This window comes from Netta rufina (assembly GCF_964035555.1).
Source record: "Netta rufina genome assembly, chromosome: 3".
NCBI lineage: Eukaryota > Metazoa > Chordata > Aves > Anseriformes > Anatidae > Netta > Netta rufina.
The window spans coordinates 71218742-71237498 of NC_140125.1; the positions used below are offsets into that span (position 1 = coordinate 71218742).

Genomic DNA, 18757 nt, shown 5'->3' on the forward strand with positions numbered 1-18757 from the left:
AGGCTTAAATGGAGAAAAGATTTAACTTGAATCTCAAGTGAAGAAAAAGGTGGAGAGTTGTGGGAAATCACATAGCTCTTTCTATGTGAAAAGGTACTGTGAAAGGAAGGAAGAATACATAATCAAAAAACACTCACTTCTCAGAGGTCATAGAGGAACAAGAACTGAATGTGTTAAGTGATTTAGAATTTATAAAGTTGTTAAGTTAAAGCTGTTAGTAAAGGTTTATTTAGTAAAGTGTAAGAAAAGGGAGGAAGTAGTTCATCTCTTGTACAGGGAGGGTGGTTTTGAGTTAGAGAGCCTTTTGTTCCAAAGCTAAATAAATACCTTTGCATACTTCACAGTAAGAAGAGTAACAGTACGGGCACAGTGACAGGATGATGAATGGGCATGAGGTTATGAAAATGACTGCAGTTGAGGTGGAAATTCAAGACAGAAACAAATTCCAAGTAAATAGGGATGTGAAATTGCAGTGTACCAGCTGCACTGCAGTACCTGCCTAAGTATCAGTTCTTTCCATACTGTAAAGTTGCTTGAATTAGGTTACCCATCTAGTAAATGTTGTATGCATGTAGTATATGTGGCTTTTCAGTGACTAACACCTGGAAGGCAAATCTTTGAGAAATGCAAGGACTTCTTCATAGCTCTATTTTTAGAGTAAGCTTTGAAGTATTCTTTGTAATCAAACTATGAATTACTGTAACTAGTACCACTTTTTTTTTTCTTTTTTTTTTTTTTTCTTTCACAAAATACTAAGAAGCACATTCTAATCTCAATAGCTGCAGTTTCCACTATGTGTGCCCTGGAGCTCATTGAACCATTCTGTGAACAGATTTAGCTCACTGGAAAAACAGAAATCTATCCCCATTTCCTCTTCCTCTTACCCTCCCCCTCCCCTCTTTTTTTTTTTTTTTTAAACTGAGTTTGTTTCCTGTCAGATTAGTGGGTTAAATTGGCTTATGGGGAGGACTGAGAAGTGCCAGATTTGGTGTAAGATAAGCCTCTAGGAGCAGGAAAAAGCCTTTGAGGTCAGCAGGAGCAAGGGATGGGAGGGAGCAGTGGCGAGAGGTTAGGTTGTCGCATGGGTGCGTGGCCTTTGGTTTCTGTGTAAATGCAGAGCTACACGTTGCTCTTCGAGAGGCTGTCGTTCTGTGTAATGGACTTCTTGTTTGTTTTAGCATGCCCTCTGCAAAAATTTATTAACTTCACAAACCTCCTAAAGTGAACTTTTCGGTGTACTCTTGGCAGCAGCCCTTGTATCACGCAGTTTACGTTGTTTCACAGCACTTCCCCTAAGATTTACGTTGTACAGCAATTCTGTTCTTGAGCGAGTGTGGGTGAGAGCACTGGTGTAGGTCCCATGTAAAATGTTTCACCTCTGTCTCGTCTTACTCTGTGCGATAGAAGATTCAGAAGCACTCCAGAGGTTGATGACACTGGGCAAGGATGTTTTGGAGAGAATTTCTTAAAGTCTTTAGCCTGGCGGGGCTTCAGGATATGCTTTTCTTCATGTCTGGATTTAATTGTAGATAATTTTGGAGGGAAAGCCGTTTTCTTACTTTGTGAAACCCAGCGTACTGGTGGCATCTGGTCATTGTACCGAGCAATCAATCAATCACTAGATAAAAAGGGGCAGAAATGAGAGATAGAGAAAATAAATGATCTAAGCTGAAATGCCACTGAATAACACCACCGCTGCCACCCCCCCCAAGAATTTCATGCCTACAACAGCAGTTCTTTGCAACCCCAGATCGAACTGACAAAGAAGCACAGAGGAGGTGCTTACTGGGAACCTGTTCTCCCATCCCTCCAGACAGGTTAATAAAAGTAATGCACATGTATCAGAGGAGATCAGACCCCTGTAATGAGCCTTAATTCCAAACTTCCTTTCTTTTGTAGAGCCGGGTGAGTGTTTCAAGCACTCCCTGACACTACTGAGGAAATGGTATTTTTCTTTGGGATGGTCTTGATAATACAGTTCATAATATTTTGGGGTTTGCTTCATACTAAGAAATGCTTTTCAAGAACTTGTCATCATGGGTTTTTCATTCTTATTTTTTTGTTGTTAATACTCTTAAGAAATTGCCAGCTTTCTGGGCCAAGCTGTTGCTTGTGACAATGATGTGTGAGACTTCACATTACAGGCTAAAACATCAAGAAATAATTGGATGGCTTTAAAAAATACAGAGAACTGGCACTGTTATTTTTTATTTTTTTTTTTTTTTTAAGAAAAAAAAAAGCTCCTGTCTGAAACCACTGTATTGACTTCTGGTAAAAATAACAGCAAAGTCTGTGACAGTTGAAAGAGAGAAAGGGGGAAAAGCATGGTGCTTTTAAGTTTTTCCCTTTGTTCATTGGCAGTGTGCCCAAACACCCCATTCAGGGCTCTAGAAATGGTTCACTGACTTGAAACTCTGGCTGTTTTTAATTGTGTGTGTTTTATTTGTTTAAATAATGTGAGGAAAATACCGAGTTAGGTCTCCCAACATTAAATTATCAACTTTACAGACATTTTTTTGTCCAACTCTTCAGAAAAGTTGAAAAGAGCTCTTAACTTAAGGGGTCTAGATTTTTTTTTCTTCTGGTTTTCAAACAGCATTTTTTTCATGATGATTTTGAATTGTTATTGCACCCAGAGTATCTCCCCATGAGCAGACTGACAACATAGTATGTGTTTACACAATAAGTCAAAGAACACCAAATCCATCTATTAGCATTGATAAGCTGTTGAGGTGTATTAAAGGAGGGTACTGTGCAAGTCATTTGGACTGTTTTTTTTAACCTTTTCTGTTGAAAAAAGTGCTTGAAAAAACAAATATTCAAAAAAAAATATACACTTGCATAATGCATAACTTATGAAAGCACGATGATTGTTCCATAATTTTGGCTTTTAAACATACTTTCCATAAAACCCTCTTGAAAGTATAGTGCTTTGTTTGGAAATGAAAGTTTCGTTGCTAAAAGTGAAATGTGAAAAAAAATAAAAACATTTAAGAAGACTAACACACCTTGTTTTAGTATGAGTTTGGATAAGTTCTTTCTTTTGAAGTAAAATAGAAGACGTAATGTGCATATCAGATGTCAACCTCTTGGTGTTTGTTTTGTAAACTATGAGATTTGGAAAGGAAAAAGCCTTACTGTAGACTTAACTATGTCTTCGTTAAGTTGTAATTAAAGAAAAAGACAGAAATATCTATGCCGTATTCTGTATTAGTGAAAAATACAGGATTGTGTTTATCTGCTTGAAATAACTGGGTAAGGAAAAAATAGCCTTGCTCTAACCCGTTGAGCTGTGTTGTTGCTTACATTTGACTGCTGGAAAAATTATAAGCAACTGTGTCCCTCTGTCAAGCGAACCTTCTTAATTTCATATTACAAACAGTTGCTGCTGGGTAGACTGTGAGCTGGTCTGGTACATGGGTTTTTTGAAGTGAAGATGTGTGTGTGCTTTGACGTGGTTTCATTAAAATAAATATTCCCAATTATTTTGTAATATTTAATTAGAAATATTTAATTTAGTCTACTAGTGCTGTGGGAAAGGGACTTTGTAGAGATGTCCCAAGAGGGAAATCTCTTGGGATGGAGAGAAGTTGACACAAGTTCCCCAAGGTAACTGCTGGAGGACGAGGAAGAGAAATCCTGTTTTCCAGCCTTACTGGGTGTAATTCAGCTGCAGGTTAAGACTTCTGAATCACAGAAGAGTCTAGGTTGGAAGGGACCTTTTGAGATAGCCTGTGTAACTTCTGTTCTCAGCCCCTTTTGTCTCTGAGAGACTGCCATGCAGACATCAGGGGCAATGGCCCTGAACATCTGGAAAGAGATTTGTAAGGCAGCTTGAGCTCAAACTGCCTCAGAAACCGTGTCATGGTGCTGCAGACCTCCCGTGCCCATAACATGGATACAGGGTGTCCATGTCAGGGATTGCAGCCTGACTTCAAGACATTCCCTAGTTGGACTTGGGGGGAGTAGATGTGACTTACACAGTTTAGTGTCACTTGGCTTGTTTTGACGTGTAATTGAATGGGACAGTACCTGCAGTGAAGGCTCCCTCCTTTTCTCCACGATTCAGACGTATGAGTGCTGGAAAGCTGAGTAAGAATCAATCCAGATAAATTTTCTTGCTATTATGAGTTCAAGAGCAAAAGAAGATGACGTGTTTCATAATTCTTGTGCCAAAAAAAAAAAAAAAAAAAAAAAAAAAGAAGAAAGTATTTGGAAATGAACAGGGATTTGGCAATATTCTCTGTAAATCCAGTTGATCTCACTCATGTAATGTGTAACTTCTGAACTCACTCATGTAATGTGCAAATTCTGATCTTACTCACGTAATGTGTAACTTCTAAAATAAATGTGTAGTGCATCTAGTGTCTACTGTTCTATCTTTTTTCCCATAAAATAAATTGTCTAACTTAACTTGATGATCATTTTATTTAATTCATCACATGGGTCCTGGGATATAGACTTACTACTATATGTAATTTATAGGAACTGAGGGGAAATTTTTCTTTACATTAAAATCCGTGGTGAGCTCCTGTTGATTACAGCTCGTCCAAGATTTTGCTGCTACAGTATAGTTTCAGAAGATGTATTAGTATTTAATTCACTTGTTCTGGTGACGATGATTTCCTTTTCTATGAATGAAAATACAAATCTATACCTGTATCGTGATAACTAGGTAAAATTTTTGGGTAGTGAACAGAAATTTAGCAGCTCACTAGGGATATTTGAATTGCCCTTTTCAGTTGGCCAATTTGTTGCCCAGAGTGCCTTTCTCCTGTCTTTGGTGTTCATTGTATATTTGATTTGTTTTCAGATGGGCAGAGCTGTATCACAGATATAAAGAATACGAATGATGATAATTTTTATCATAAAATGAATTATCTCTGAAGTGAACAGTTGCTCCCTTTCCGTTTCATTAAAAGAGCCTATTCACTTACAGCTGCCTTAGGATTTTAAGGATGCAGCATTTTCTCTGCCTTCTTAGCTCAACAGCATTCAACACAGAAAAGGAAAATACTATTTCAGTTTTGTTTGTACTGAAAAAAGATTCTTGTTACTTGTTTAGCGCTGAATAGTGTTTTCAGTGTATCTGGGACTATAATTTGCAGTATCATCCACTAGCTCACGTAGAGGAAACTGTTGTTCAACCTGTATGTATTCCAGGATAGTAGGCAGGAGAAAATTTGTCCTGTTGATTATGAATGTAAATATTGTTTTGAAGGCAATGGTAACCAAGAGTATTTTTCCTATTTACAGAGCAAGCTTTACATGGAAGGATTTAGAAGCCTAAAAGAAGGAGAACCAGTGGAATTTACTTTTAAGAAATCTTCCAAAGGCCTTGAATCAATACGGGTAACAGGCCCTGGTGGGAGCCCCTGTTTAGGAAGTGAAAGACGACCCAAAGGGAAGACAGTACAAAAAAGAAAACCAAAGGGAGATAGGTAATTACCTTACTTTGCCTTTTTCTTTTTTCTTTTTTTTTTTATTTGCAAGTTTTTCTTGAAGTTATGTTTTCAGCATTTATTCATTTGTGAAAGGAAGCCCTTCTATGTAAATTTGGCTTTTACATTCAGCCTAGTGATTTGATTAAGGTTATTAAGCTGTACCTATACAGCTACATAAATCACCCACTTGATTGGTTTTCCTTGAGAAGGTTTCATTGAATTAGAGGGAGTCTGCAAAGGAATGTAATGCTGTTTTGAAAACACTGCTATTAGACTGAGAAGACAGGTCAGTCTGAATACAGATGAAGTAATGTCATGTTTAGTTGAGAATTGTGCATGCTAAGGAGACTATTGTGTGTGGTGGGGTTTTAAATTGTGCATCGGTAGTTCTGTAGAGAAAAAAGCATAGGTACTGCAGTTAAGGTTGAAAGTAGTAGTTATGAGGTGTGTGTGTGTTATTTGATGAATTGTTTTTACTCAAAAAAAAAAAGGATATCAAGAGTTTCTGAAAGTCGTAATGGCTGGTAGTCTGAACAAGCGTTGTAATAAAGTTTTACCAGTTACAGTTTAATGACCAGAGATGCACTTATTTACACAAGTGCATCAATCTGACTTTCTGCCCCTGATGGCTTGAAGAAGTTCCATATTAATTTTCACTGTGAAGTTACCTACTCCTGGTTGCCCAAGGACAGCCTTCCTGCCCCAAAACTCTTGTGTTTCAGTGTATCTCATCTTTACCTGAATCTCTTTTCCTCACAGCATTTCTCAGCCCAATAGCTGTCATGACTGATATCAGGGGGAATACATAGCCTGTGAATATATAGCCCATGCAGAAGATCCCAACAGCTGAGTTTCCCCTGCAGTGTTGGATTTACAGCATGACTTAGAGGTGGCTCTCTTCCATTACACATTCAGAAACAAATAATAGCTTGGGAAGGAGAGGGTCACCTGAATTGGAAGCCCAGCCCAATCTCTAGAAACAGGATCAGAAGCCTTTGCTTGATGCAGGTGAACTCCACTTGTACCCACATCTATTAAAAAGCCTGTTTCTCTTTCCCCCATTTTTCTCTTTCCCCCTGATTTATTTATTTATTTATTTTTAATTAAGAGCTGGAAACAACATGATAGTTGTCCTTCTTTCACCTTCTTTGTAAAAGCTAAATACCATGAATAAAATTTATTGCTGTGTAACAGATCAGAGTCCATAACCATAACAAGGGGAGACTTTGTAAGCAGGACAAAGCTTTCTATTTAGTTGGTCACCATATCTGACCTCTCAGCATTGTGTTGCATGCAGTGGCTGTGAAACCTTTTTCTTCTTCTTCTTCCTTTTTTTTTGGTTGTTGTTTTTGAAGATAGGCTTCCAATATTCATAGCATTATCATTATTGATGTTTTGTACCATGGCAGTAAATAAAAGTAGCAGTCATGCAGTCATGATACTGTTGTTCTATTTGTTGCACATGTATATGTGAAGGAAGACAATCCCTACTTCAAAAACTGCAAATTTTCAATAGGTTGTAAATAGACCAGGAAAAATAATATGTACGAGATATTATTAAGGAGAATATATTAAGGAGAGAGGGATTTGAACAAACTGCAGAGGAAGCAATACTTTCAGAATGTAACTCATCCAAGGTAAGCATCTAAAATATATGGGATGAGTCTTGCCTTGTGGTTGTTTCTCTTCATGGATTACAAAAGGATCCTAGCTCCAATGCTGTAGATACTTCCTTTACAAGTCTCTAATGTTAGGGGAGATGAATTCTGCTTTTGGTGACATCTTGGTGACATCTTTGGTGACATCTTTTCATAGCTAAAGCATAGACAAAATTGAGCAGATTTTCACCAGAAAACAGCGTAGAGGGGTAATCCATGAGACAATGTACCCTTTCATGTTCATCTGCCCTTAAAGAAGGAAAAAAATAAAAATTACACTGAATGAATTTGAATATGAAAAGAAGGGGAAAAACTCACTTCTGCCTTAAAAGTTTTTATGCTTAAGTTGGTAAGACACCAAAGAAGCCTGAAATTCGAACTCCCTGAGGTAGCGCTGATGTTATCAGCTGATGAGGAGCAGTGTCTTTGCATCAAGGAAAATAATTTTAATTGAATGCCTAGCCAATAACAAAGTGCATCTCCAACGTGTGTAGTGGAAAATTTCTTTAAGATTTCTATTCTGCTATGAAAACCACCTCCGTTTATAAAAAGTTAATTCCGTGTTCTGGTGTTTCTCTCTTTTCCACGTGATCAGTGTAACAACGTGCAGGCCCAGACTGGCTGCATGGTTTGAAGTGGCTCCTATTAAATGGCTCCCATGGTTGTTAATGGTGTGGGCAGGATTTAGGGTAGAAGGCAAGAACAGCAGAAGTGGTTAGAGAAATCAAAGGAGGGAAAAAGAAAGGGAAAAGCAGCAGTGTGTGAAGGGAGGGAATATAAAGCCATGACACTGAGGTTACCAAATACTGCTGGTTGGTAGATTTTGTGGTATTTCCCCAATAGACTCGGTCTCTCTGTAATTTACAGCACGTTGTTGCTGTGGGGACCTAGCTATGTTAATAGTTCCCCCTCAACATTGCTGTTGGCCACATGAAGTTTATAACAAGGCAGGGGAAAGGTCTGTAACTGCTGACAGCTATACAGGCCACTGAGGCACATTTCTCAGCCTGCACGTTGACACGTACCGGGATGGAGAAGGGAAATTCTCTGCGGCCTGCATGAAATGAAACTGTGGCCATAAGCAGCCTGCTGGCCTCAGGTTCCCAGACCTTACTGTAAGCTTTTGTAATATCCATGTGTCTTCCGTATTGTCTTTTCACGATACCAAGAGTAATCTGGGCTGGAGGGGAAGCACCTGAACAAAACCCAGTTGGGGTTCAAGTCTGGCAAGTGCCAGGTTCAGAGCTCACGGATTGCAGTGTAAATGCAAAGTGGCAGCTCTTGGGGCTTGTCTACCTAAGGCAGCCAGGGGTTGGATGTGCAGCAGTGTGTTAGGACAGGCTGCAGCTCCCTCCCTTCCTAGGAACCCTTAACACATGCTGAACACAGTGCATTTTGCTCGGCTTTGACAGTGAGCTCACTCAAAAGTATTTTGTGCTGCTCTCCAAGAATGAGCACCAGGAGCTGATGTGAAAAAGATAAAGCACTCTGAATTCACGCCTTAATCAGCTGCTCCGTAACTCATAGACAAGTCCATGAAATCTTGATTTAGAGTAGAATAAATGAAATCAGAACCTAGCCAGCCATCTCACAATAAGGTTTGGAAGAGGGGCAAGTATGGTTTTCTTTTATTATTTTTTTTTTCAAACACTTCAATGTTTGTATGTGACATAAAACAAAGATTTTTTTACAAATAGCTGGGAAAATATTCCTTACCGTGGTCTGTTTTAAGTAATTTTTATCTGCAGATCTTTGGAACCACATTAAAAGATGAGTGATGTTCACAGGACTAGAAGCTAGGGTTATCTTTGGAACCTGGAGATATTACTGAGTATCTGGAAATATTTCTCATGGAAACTCAGATCTGGATACTTCTTCAGCAGAGTGCCTGTAATGTTGTATCTACTTGGATTGGTACTTAGTTCAAGTGGAACATTTTGGAGAGGGAGGAGGATGACAAACTTTTTTCTTGTTTGAATTATTAACAACAAAATGGAAACAAGAAAATCAAGCAAGAAAGGACAAGAAAGCAATAATTAAGGGTGTAGCTCTATCTCCCAGTTTCAGTTATTGAAGTTTCAGTCCTATGCTACTCTCTACTAACATCACACTTGTGGCAGGGATGCTTTCTGGCACGGGTGAACTGTACCAGCAAGTGGTTTGAACATAAACTTGCAGTAAGTTGTATGTTGTGAGATTTTGTTTTTGATGTGAGATATTTCACTGACTTGTTTTACAGCATGGCCCTGCAAGTAAAGTGTGAGGAAGGGAGTTGAGAGCTGTTGGAAATGAGGGAGCTTACTGAAACATTTCCCCTGAAAAGACTGTAATGCTGAATTTTGTTCTAGGAATATGGCTAGTGAGGTAGCCACATATTCTAGCTCTGTTGGCTATACAGTAACGAGCACTGCAGCACAGATGCAATGCTTCAAAAACTTTTTCCAATGTAGACGTCTACTAGACAGAGGCAACAAGAAAATAAGTGGTTTTGTGTTAAGATGTAATAAGTGGTATTTGCCAGTAACTTTTAGACATGACAGAAAGCATATTTTCAAACAGAGAAAAACATACTTCTAAACCTCCAGCTGAAACACAGCCACTTGAGGCAGGGGGCTATAGTCAAATAATAAAATGCTTCCCTGATGAACTGTCACTTAAAATTAGCTTGTGTCTGAGTCAGAAAATGGATTTAATATCTGAAGACATTCTGCAGATGATCTGAAGTTAGATTATAAAAAGATCATAAGTCTTTCGTGCATACCACGACATCTTTAAAAGTTTATGGTCTGCACCGACAGCTGTTAGGGTCCAAGGCGATGTGGTGTGCTGTTGGGAGCATTTAGACTGAAGTTAGCAGGACTAGCAGAGCTAGTGGAAGAACAAAAGTTACATGATACAACGTCACTTCAAACTCCAGATTATATCAAATTCCATCCCCGCTGGATAAATCGTACTCGAGTGTATAATTTAATTTTTGTAGAAAATCCTTTGATGGCTTGAGCTGAGCAGATTTTTGTGATGGATACTTGAATAATCAGGGTGATACAGGCTGTGAAGGAGAGCCCCAACCTGGTAGGAAACTAGAGAAGCTCATAAAACCTGCACTTAGAAGACAGTGGGGCAAAGGAGGATGGGGAGAGCCCTTCAGAAAGGGGCACTTCCACTCCTGCTCTTGTCTGTGCCCCTCTGTGAGCCCCAGCAGACATCTGTCCCACGGGGACCCGCTTCAGACCCTGCTGTAGCATCGAGGGGCACTCGTATGAAACGGGGCAAAGGAAGTGAGAGAGAGAGCAGCTGTGCGGAGAGGGGGTGAAAAGCTCGGAGAGCTGTTCCCTCCGACAAAATGGTGTCAGCACCCAACTGTCACAGGGCTGAACTTTCCTGCTTCTCTCCTAGGTAGACGGTGTTTACAGTTCTGCCCTTTTCTAAAGAGCAAACTGGCAGGGAAGTCATGCAGAAGTAGCATTGCTTTCATGCACGTTTCTTTAAAATGCAGCCTTGCAAAAGGATCTTACATGAGTGTGGCATTTTGGAGTTTAAATGTGAGCATCTCCTCCTCCCTGTCTTTCACCTAATTTTAGATCATAAGAATTTCTTTCCAGTATATATTATTCCTTCTGCCATTTTTCAAGTGTAGGGTATTTTCTTGGCTGTTTGCTTTTTCCCAGCTTCCCAGAGATTCTGTTGCATGTTTAGTTTCTCTTTCCAGTGCTGTCCGAAACACCTCTTAACTTCAGGGGACTGCAAAGACCACCATGGTTTTTGTTCCCGTATATAAAAACTGTCATGTGAAATGAGGTCCCTGTGACCTAGTATGTTTTTTCCAACAGGAGCAAGTACTTAAGGAGAGACTGCAAGAAATAGGGGAGCCTGGCATTCCATCCCTGGCATTTAGTGTGTTAGGCATTTCTTCACTATCGACAATCTGCAAGAGATGATTAGATGGTACTTTAAGTACCTGAGGAGAGCTGGACACAGCTTCCTCTTAGAGTTTTATACAGTTAAAAATTCACACATTGTCAGACAATGAAGGGGAATAAAGACCAGTCAGAGATGTGCTTTCTAAAATGACCCTCTTTTTCATACTTGCTAACTTTGCTATAACAAACCACCAAACTAATATGAACTGCTCATAACAGGAGCAGCAAGATACTGCTAGATTTTAATAATAATAATAAAGCCTGAGAGTTTTGCACTATTGGTATTTTTATACAGTTTTATGACTTTATTGGACTATAATTATTAGGGACAAAGTTTTCCATATTTGCTCCTTTATTCAGGCTGGACACTCTTTTGGAAGGTTTAGCAGCAGTCCAGGTTTTCACAGGACTGGGGTAAAACCAGAGGGCTTCATTAATGGAGTTAAAAAATAGGAAACTTTCTCAAATAGCTGCCAGTTGGTGTTCTGGAGCAGAGGCTTGAAAGCTGGCATGGAAATGGATCTCTAGGGCAGGGGGATAATCTTTCCTCGTCTTTGTGCAGAGCCATCCAAGTCTAAGTTACAAGCCTCTGAGAAGTGTTACTGAATATATTCATTAGAAAGCCCTCGTTAAAATCTCTAAAGCATCCATCTGTGTTTAAGTGAGCTCAGCAGCCGCAGACTTGCAGCATACCAAATACACAGGAATGCCTCCAGGACTCAGTGTGTCCAACACGATGAGAACAGAATCAGATCTCCAAAACTGGGTATTTTCTTCATCAAAAGACAGGTGGTAGCTTAAGGGAGGAAAGACAAAATAACTGCCACTGACCAGTGCATATAGCACACAGCACCTCTGGACCATACGTTGTAGGGCATGATTTCATCTCCAGCCAAGGGTGCTAGGGTATGCATAAATGTCAGTCTTCTGGAAATGCCAGATGTAGGAGCTGTGGTAGAATAAGTACCCCAGAGCAAGAGAACAAGCCGGAAACCCTCAACTCTCAGAAGCAAGAAAGCCTTCGCTTGCCTCGTTTCTACCCCCAGATCTATCACACAGCATCAGGAGTTGCTTCCTCAAAAGATGATGGCTTTCTCTTCCTGCCTATTTCCGTAGCTCAAGCTGTTGCAAGCCAGGATGTTGAGCCAAAAGATCAATATTCAAATGTTGGGCTAGGTGTAGAAAGGATTACAGTTGTACATGATTATATATGCATTATAACAATAAACCGTGTTGTTTTTCAGAAGACACTTAGGAAATAACATTCCAAATTTCAGATTTAGAGAACCTTATCTAATTTGCAAAGCCCAGTGCTCACAGTTAGATAGAGGCTACAAAAATTGGTTTGGTCCTTTATCAGCTACAATGCCTCTTAAACAAAGGTGAGCTAGAGTTATTTTGGGGTACCCAGGCACACTGCTGCAGTGTGCTGGTTGGCAATACAGGCATTTCCTTATTCGTTCAAAGGGCTGTTTTCTTGTGTTACAGCTTTTTAACTACCAAATTCACTACAAGGCAACTCGAAAGCAAAGGCTGTTTCAGATCCTGGGCTGCTCTTGAACTTCCATGAGGGCTTCAGCCTGATCTCTCAGGTGAAGGCAGGAACTGGTCTTTGCAGGTAGACACAGAAATCAACAAAACACACTAAAATACACGCTTCCTTTCCATCCTATGTGCCTTCTGATAAGGCTATTCATGTGCTTCAGGCAAATGCAAATGTCTATGCTGAAGCAAGAGCTGGCAACCTGGTGGTAGGTTTGATCAATTTTCACCAAGTGATATCTAAACCTAATTTTCTTCATTAGAAGCTTGCAGTAAGAACAGAATAGAGTCTGGATAAAGTTGTCTGTGGTATCTGTTTGTATGAGTGTACAGTTAGGAAGAAATAGGCCCCAAATTTTCCATAGTGTTTGTAATAAGAAATCCAAATTTGATGCTAAAGTAAGTAGATACAATTCCAAAAATGTACAAGGAACAGATGCAGTGAGTAGGATGGTGTCATTTTTACACAGCCTCACGTAGAGTAAGCTGTCCCTGCACAGCAGATGGGTTTCTTAAGTACATACACTGTTTTCAGAATGCAGAATATTTTCTGTAATTGGATGTCTTCTCAGGCCTTGTGTTTTTGTGAGGATTTTACCCACTTCCATCAAGGGATGAGCTGTCTCTCATTTACAGTAAAATACCAGCATATATCCAGGCGTTTGCTGTGGTGTACAGGTACACCTGATGATCACACTGGAGTCTTAACTTCAGGTCTGGGCAAGCAAATCACCACAAAGAGTATTATGGACAGTTAAACTGTTTTAATGTGCCAAGGTGCAAACTACGGTAGGCCTGAGCCTGCCTCATGAATGATGAAGTTGCAACATGTAGGAGAACAAAGGGGGTAACCTTTTTGCCCATCCCAGTTTATTTTTTTCTGTTGGTATGGTCAGCTGCTAAGATCCTATTGCAATTGAAGGATTACGATGATATTTCATACCCTGCTCACCTTTTTGGAGCGTAGCACATGCTTGTTCTAATGTTAGTGGGACAAATACATGCATTACTGGTGATGGGTTTCTTTGTTTTGAGGGAATTTTGAGGCAGAGGGGAGAAGCTAACTCACATAACTAATGGGTTGGACACCTTATGCAAGCAGAAGATTTAAAAATGTTTTGGTTTTAGATTTTGTATGTGTTTCAAACAACTTCATAAAAAAATCATCAAAGAACTCATGTTTCTTTCAATAAGAAGACACTTAAGATCTCTCTACTGGAAAACATACTCTTACATACTTCCCTGTCATCTCATGAGAGCTCATCTTGCACGGAGTATAGGGCATAATACTGTTAATTCAAGAAGAAAGGAATGAAGATTTTACAAAACAGATAACAACTGCTTTTCTAGTCCTGTAGTAGTGATTCTCCATATCTCAAGGAATTTGGAAGCAAGAAAGAATTGGAAGAGTTTGGGAATTTTGCTTAACTTAACAGAGATCAGGCATAACTTCCTTAATTCAAATTTCTCCATTTGGTTTCTTACTACTATAGTAACATAAAACTTTAAAGCAGAACAGAACAAAGAAAAAAAGTGTATGCATTTTCAGGGGCCAGTTCAGTAAATACTTGAGCCTGTGCTTTGAAAGGAGTGGGGAAGAGGGTATTATTTGAAAAGATTTTCCTAGTTGTGGAAATTTCTCTTTAAGTTGATGCTGACCCTGACTGTACTGATTTTTGCTCATGTGATCCTCTATAGCTATCAATGAGCTGAGAACAGAACTGCTTGCAGCAGGACAAACTGTCTTCTAAAAGATTCATACAATCTGCTATATTTCACTAGAAAAAAAAAATGTTCAGTGTAAATACTGCAGTCCCAAATTCCTTTTATTTTAGGAAAACGGTTGCATTTCCGTGCTGTTCTGGATGGGTTGCACTGCAGCATCACCTGGTAAACATACTCAAAGCACACAGTTAGTATATAACAAAAGGAAGATTATAATGGTGGTTCCAGATGATGGGGAAAAAAAAAACATGTATCTTGGCTTGTTTAGTCAGGAACTTAAAAGTTGGAAAAAACTGAATTATAGCCTACCTGCTAAATGAGGTATTCCCAAAATGTTGTCTTTGGTTTACCTCTGTTGATGAATCTGAAGCTCTTCAGAAGGAATAAAAGTTCTGGAGCCCTTTAATTTCAAATTAATAAAGTCTGTGCAGTAATATAATTCAAAATTGCTGCAGCTGTTTCTTTTATTAGCTGTGGCTTCATGTTTCTGTCCTTGACACTTAAAAATCAAACCTACTTAAATATGAATCATGTAAAAATGTGCATTTACTTCAGTATCTTATTTTGTCAAGAAGCTCAGCAGCTCATTATGTAAGATGAATGTGTCACAGAGGTAGTCATCTCGGTAGTGGTGGTGCAGTCACATTGCTGTTATTCCCTCTGTGCCCCCCACCTTTATGAGTGTGCCTACAGTGTGCTGGAGTGCTTCTCAAACAGGTAATAAGGCACATGTCATGAAAAATGAGCAAAACACATGGTTTTCAGGGCATATTTACACCAGGAAAGTTAAGCTTATTTTGGCCAAATAAAAGTACCAGGTTAAACAACCCCTGCACAAGTTATGTGGCATTATCCATCCAGAAGTAGCAGGAGTAAATGGGAACTTGCACTTGTATCTTCTGGTTATGGGAAGTTCTTCAGAGAAGAAAGTGGAACTGAAAAAGGGACTCTCCTGTGATGTCTGATCCTTCAAACTGGGTGACTGAGACAAGATGCTGTTGCAAGGACAATGAATAGTGAGGAGATTAGGAAGGAACAGGGACATGAAATCAAAGTTAGACTTGGGGGAGGTCAGTAACGAGAGGAAAAAGAAGAGCTCAAGGAAGAAAGGACAATCTGGGATCCTTGGGTAAGAGGCCAGACCACTGAAAATATTGTCAATATGAGAAATACGGGTTTTCTGAATTTCCAAATTGTCATCTAAAAGATGATAGGGAAATAATCAGGGAGTGCAAACAGGTCTGATTTGAATCAAAGTTTCCTCCCTTTTTGAAAGATTGCTGTAAGTCAATTGCTGTAAGCTCATATGTAAGGAGCTGAAGCTGAGGTGGGAACTGAGCACCTGTTTTGTAGCTATGTGACAGCTGAGGAGGTTTCAGCATATCTGTGAGTGTTGATCTTAAATGGGACTTCTTGCAGTAGTCTGCTTATTGTGTGTTCCTCATTTACCTGGTAACAAACGTGACGCATCTGGATTTTATTTTGCAGCACCATCAAATACTCCCAGCTGTAAAAGTTGCTTGATTTCAGCTTTGCCCTGTATATAGTGGGTGCTATAAAATAGTGTTCTACAGGCTCTGTAGAACATTATTTTCTGTTTCAATTTGGGCACCTAGAATAAGGCTACACTGGAAAATGGTTTGGGTTTTTTTTCTTGTGCTCCAGAATCCTGTGCATCTCTTTGAGACCAATTAACCCACACAATTTCATAGATGCATTGCAAAATGATTAATATTTGCAATACATGAAAATAGAATCATCTAGGTTGGAAAAGACATTCAGAATCATAAAGCCCAACCATCAACCTGACCTTCGGAGTCACATCACTAAACCATGTCCCTTCATGCCATGTCTACACAGCTTTGAAATCCCTGGAGGGATGGGGACTCCACTGCTTCCCTGGGCAGCCGCTTCCAATGCCTGACCACCCTCTTCATGAGGAAATTCAGCCTAATATCCAGTCCAAACCCTGCTTGTCACAACTTGAGACAGTTTCCTCATACCTCATAATTTGTCATCTGAGGAAAGAGACCTCTTTGCTGCAACCTCCTTTCAGGTAGTTGTAGAGAGCAATGAGGTCTCCCCTCAGCCTCCTCTTCTCCAGACTAAACAGCCCCAATTTCTTCAGTCGCTGCTCATGACTCTTGTTCTCTATTCCCTTCACAGGCTTTTTTGCTCTTCTCTGCAGATGCTCAAGTGACTCAATATCCTTCTTGTAGTGAGGGGCCCAAAACTGAACACAATATTCAATGTGCAGTCTCACCAGTATCATATACAAGGGACTGATCACTTGCCTAGCCCTGCTGGCCACACCATTTCTGACACAGCCAGGATGCTGTTGGCCTTCTTGGCCAGCAGGGCAGACAGCTGGCTCATGTTCATCTGACTGCCGACCAGCACCCCCAGGTCCCTTTCTGCCAGGCAGATTTTCAGCAGAATTTCCTCTCTTCCCCAAGCCTATATTGATTCACGGGGTTATGACCCAAGTACAGGACCCAGCGCTTAGCCTTGTTGAATGTCATGCAGTTGGACTGAATAAAGTCAATACTTCTGTATTGTGTTATTTAGGTGGATATAGGTATGAGTCCAGGCATTGAATTAAGTAGGCTAAAGACGAAGTAGTCAATGACCATCTTCCATTTCATGCAGTAAATGAGAAGAGACCATGTAGGAGACCTAGTACATCATCATATAGTTCACAGTTACTACAATATAAATTATTTCTTGCTCTTTCAATGCTGAATTTGTACATAACAGGTAGAAGTTAGCATGAATGCCGTTCTGTCTAGCAGCTAGGTTTGGGGATTTGGGCTGGCTTTTCTTTGAAACCATACTGTGGCACTATAGGAGAAGGATGAAGGGACTGGTTTCACTGAAGAAATTGCACATATGCACGAAAGAACAAAGGTGTCTGTGGAAGAGCTGGAGAAAGAGCCAGCCGAGGCTGGCAGTATTGATGAAGTAGATGGAGCTGGGTTTGCTCAGTAACAGACCCGTGGAATGGTTAAGGAGGAAAGAGTTGTGAAGGGTCACTGTGAAATATGGGAGTGAGCTAAACAATTTCTCTTCTTTGATCTCCATTCATTTATAATCTTACTGGTATTGAGTCTCCTGGCACTATATCTTTTACAATGAATAGTTGAAAGTAAAAAAATTGATTTAAATTGCAGTGGTCTTGTGCTGAATGGCTTTCTTTAGCCCAGAAGTTACTTGGAGTTTTACTCTTTTAGCCGTTGGACAGCTTAAATGCTAAGCATTTAATTTACTTCAGGCAGCTCTGAAAACAATAGCAAACCACAGACTGCTCTTATTTCATTGTCTGCAATTAATGTTGCAACAGCCTTTGCATCAAAGTTTAACCAGAACGCTTTGATTTCCTCAATGATAAATGGATATCTTCTGACCAATATAGAGTTGAAATATTTCAAGTTTCAAATTCAACTTCAGATTTTTTGATGTTGAAAATTAGTGCCTCTGCCTTTTTGTTGTGCTAAACTAATAACACAAAACAAAGAGAATAGTGTGTGTGTCAGTGTGTCTGCATAATGAGATTAATTGTTCTCTAAAATTAGGCAGTTTTGTTTCTTCCCTCAATGGGAGGGAATCATCAGTGGTTGTCAAAAGGATTAGAAATTGTACATAGTTCAGATGTAGAGAAAAATCCTATTTATTTACCTTTTGAAAGGGTTAATTTTATTTACATTATTGTTCCTTAGTTGTCCCAAATCACCTCTCTCTAGGAGTATATGAAAAATCTTTAATTTCTTGTTGATCAGGTTCATTTTTCCAAGTTTTTGTATTATGATGTATTTTGGGGGGAATCATGGTTAGCTGCTTGCATAGTCAGTGCTAGGAATGTGTACCTACATCTTCTATTAAAATATGCTAAGTACTTTAGTTTTTCTAAGTCAAAAAAAAAAAATCCACAGAATTTTAATTTGCTTTTTATTAAGGATTTCAGTGGGATTTAATTTTATTAAATGTGCAAGTATGATTAATCACTTCAGTTTTAGAATTTTTGTCCTCATGTACATTGTGTAACTTACAAATTTAACTTGGAGCTCGGAAATATTTTTATCAAACGGATCGTTCTTGCTACCCTTGTGTTTCTAACTCACTGGAGCCTCCTGAAGTTATTGTTTTTCCCTTACAATCTACACATTTCATTTACACATAGAAAAGAAACGTCTGGCATGTTGGTTTTTTTCCTTTTTTTTTTTTTTTTTTTTTTCTAATGAGAGCTCTATGCTCATTGTCCAAACAAGCAGCAAAGAATCTGTTGTATGGCAAGAAAATGAGGGAGTAGTCTCTCTAATAATCAGTACATTCATATAAACTGGTGCTATTTAATTTTCTCAGTTAGCTATGCTATACTTTCACCCTTACAAGAACACAAATTGTGTTTAAAAATGCCTGCTGTGGAAAAATGTTACTTCAGAATGTTGATTACAACCACTTAAAACATATA

The 18757-nt window shown here is 39.3% G+C and overlaps 1 protein-coding gene across 3 annotated transcripts in view; it reads left to right on the forward strand.

The window, feature by feature from the left end:
* Nucleotides 1-18757, forward strand: part of LIN28B (lin-28 homolog B) — a gene marked incomplete at both ends in the record, with an annotated part of 83844 nt that overhangs the window by 38714 nt on the left and 26373 nt on the right. For all 3 annotated transcript variants that reach the window (XM_084284767.1, XM_084284769.1, XM_084284768.1), the window contains one exon: nt 5257-5441. In XM_084284767.1, the coding sequence (XP_084140893.1) occupies nt 5257-5441 (185 nt within the window). The remainder of the gene's footprint in view (nt 1-5256; nt 5442-18757) is intronic.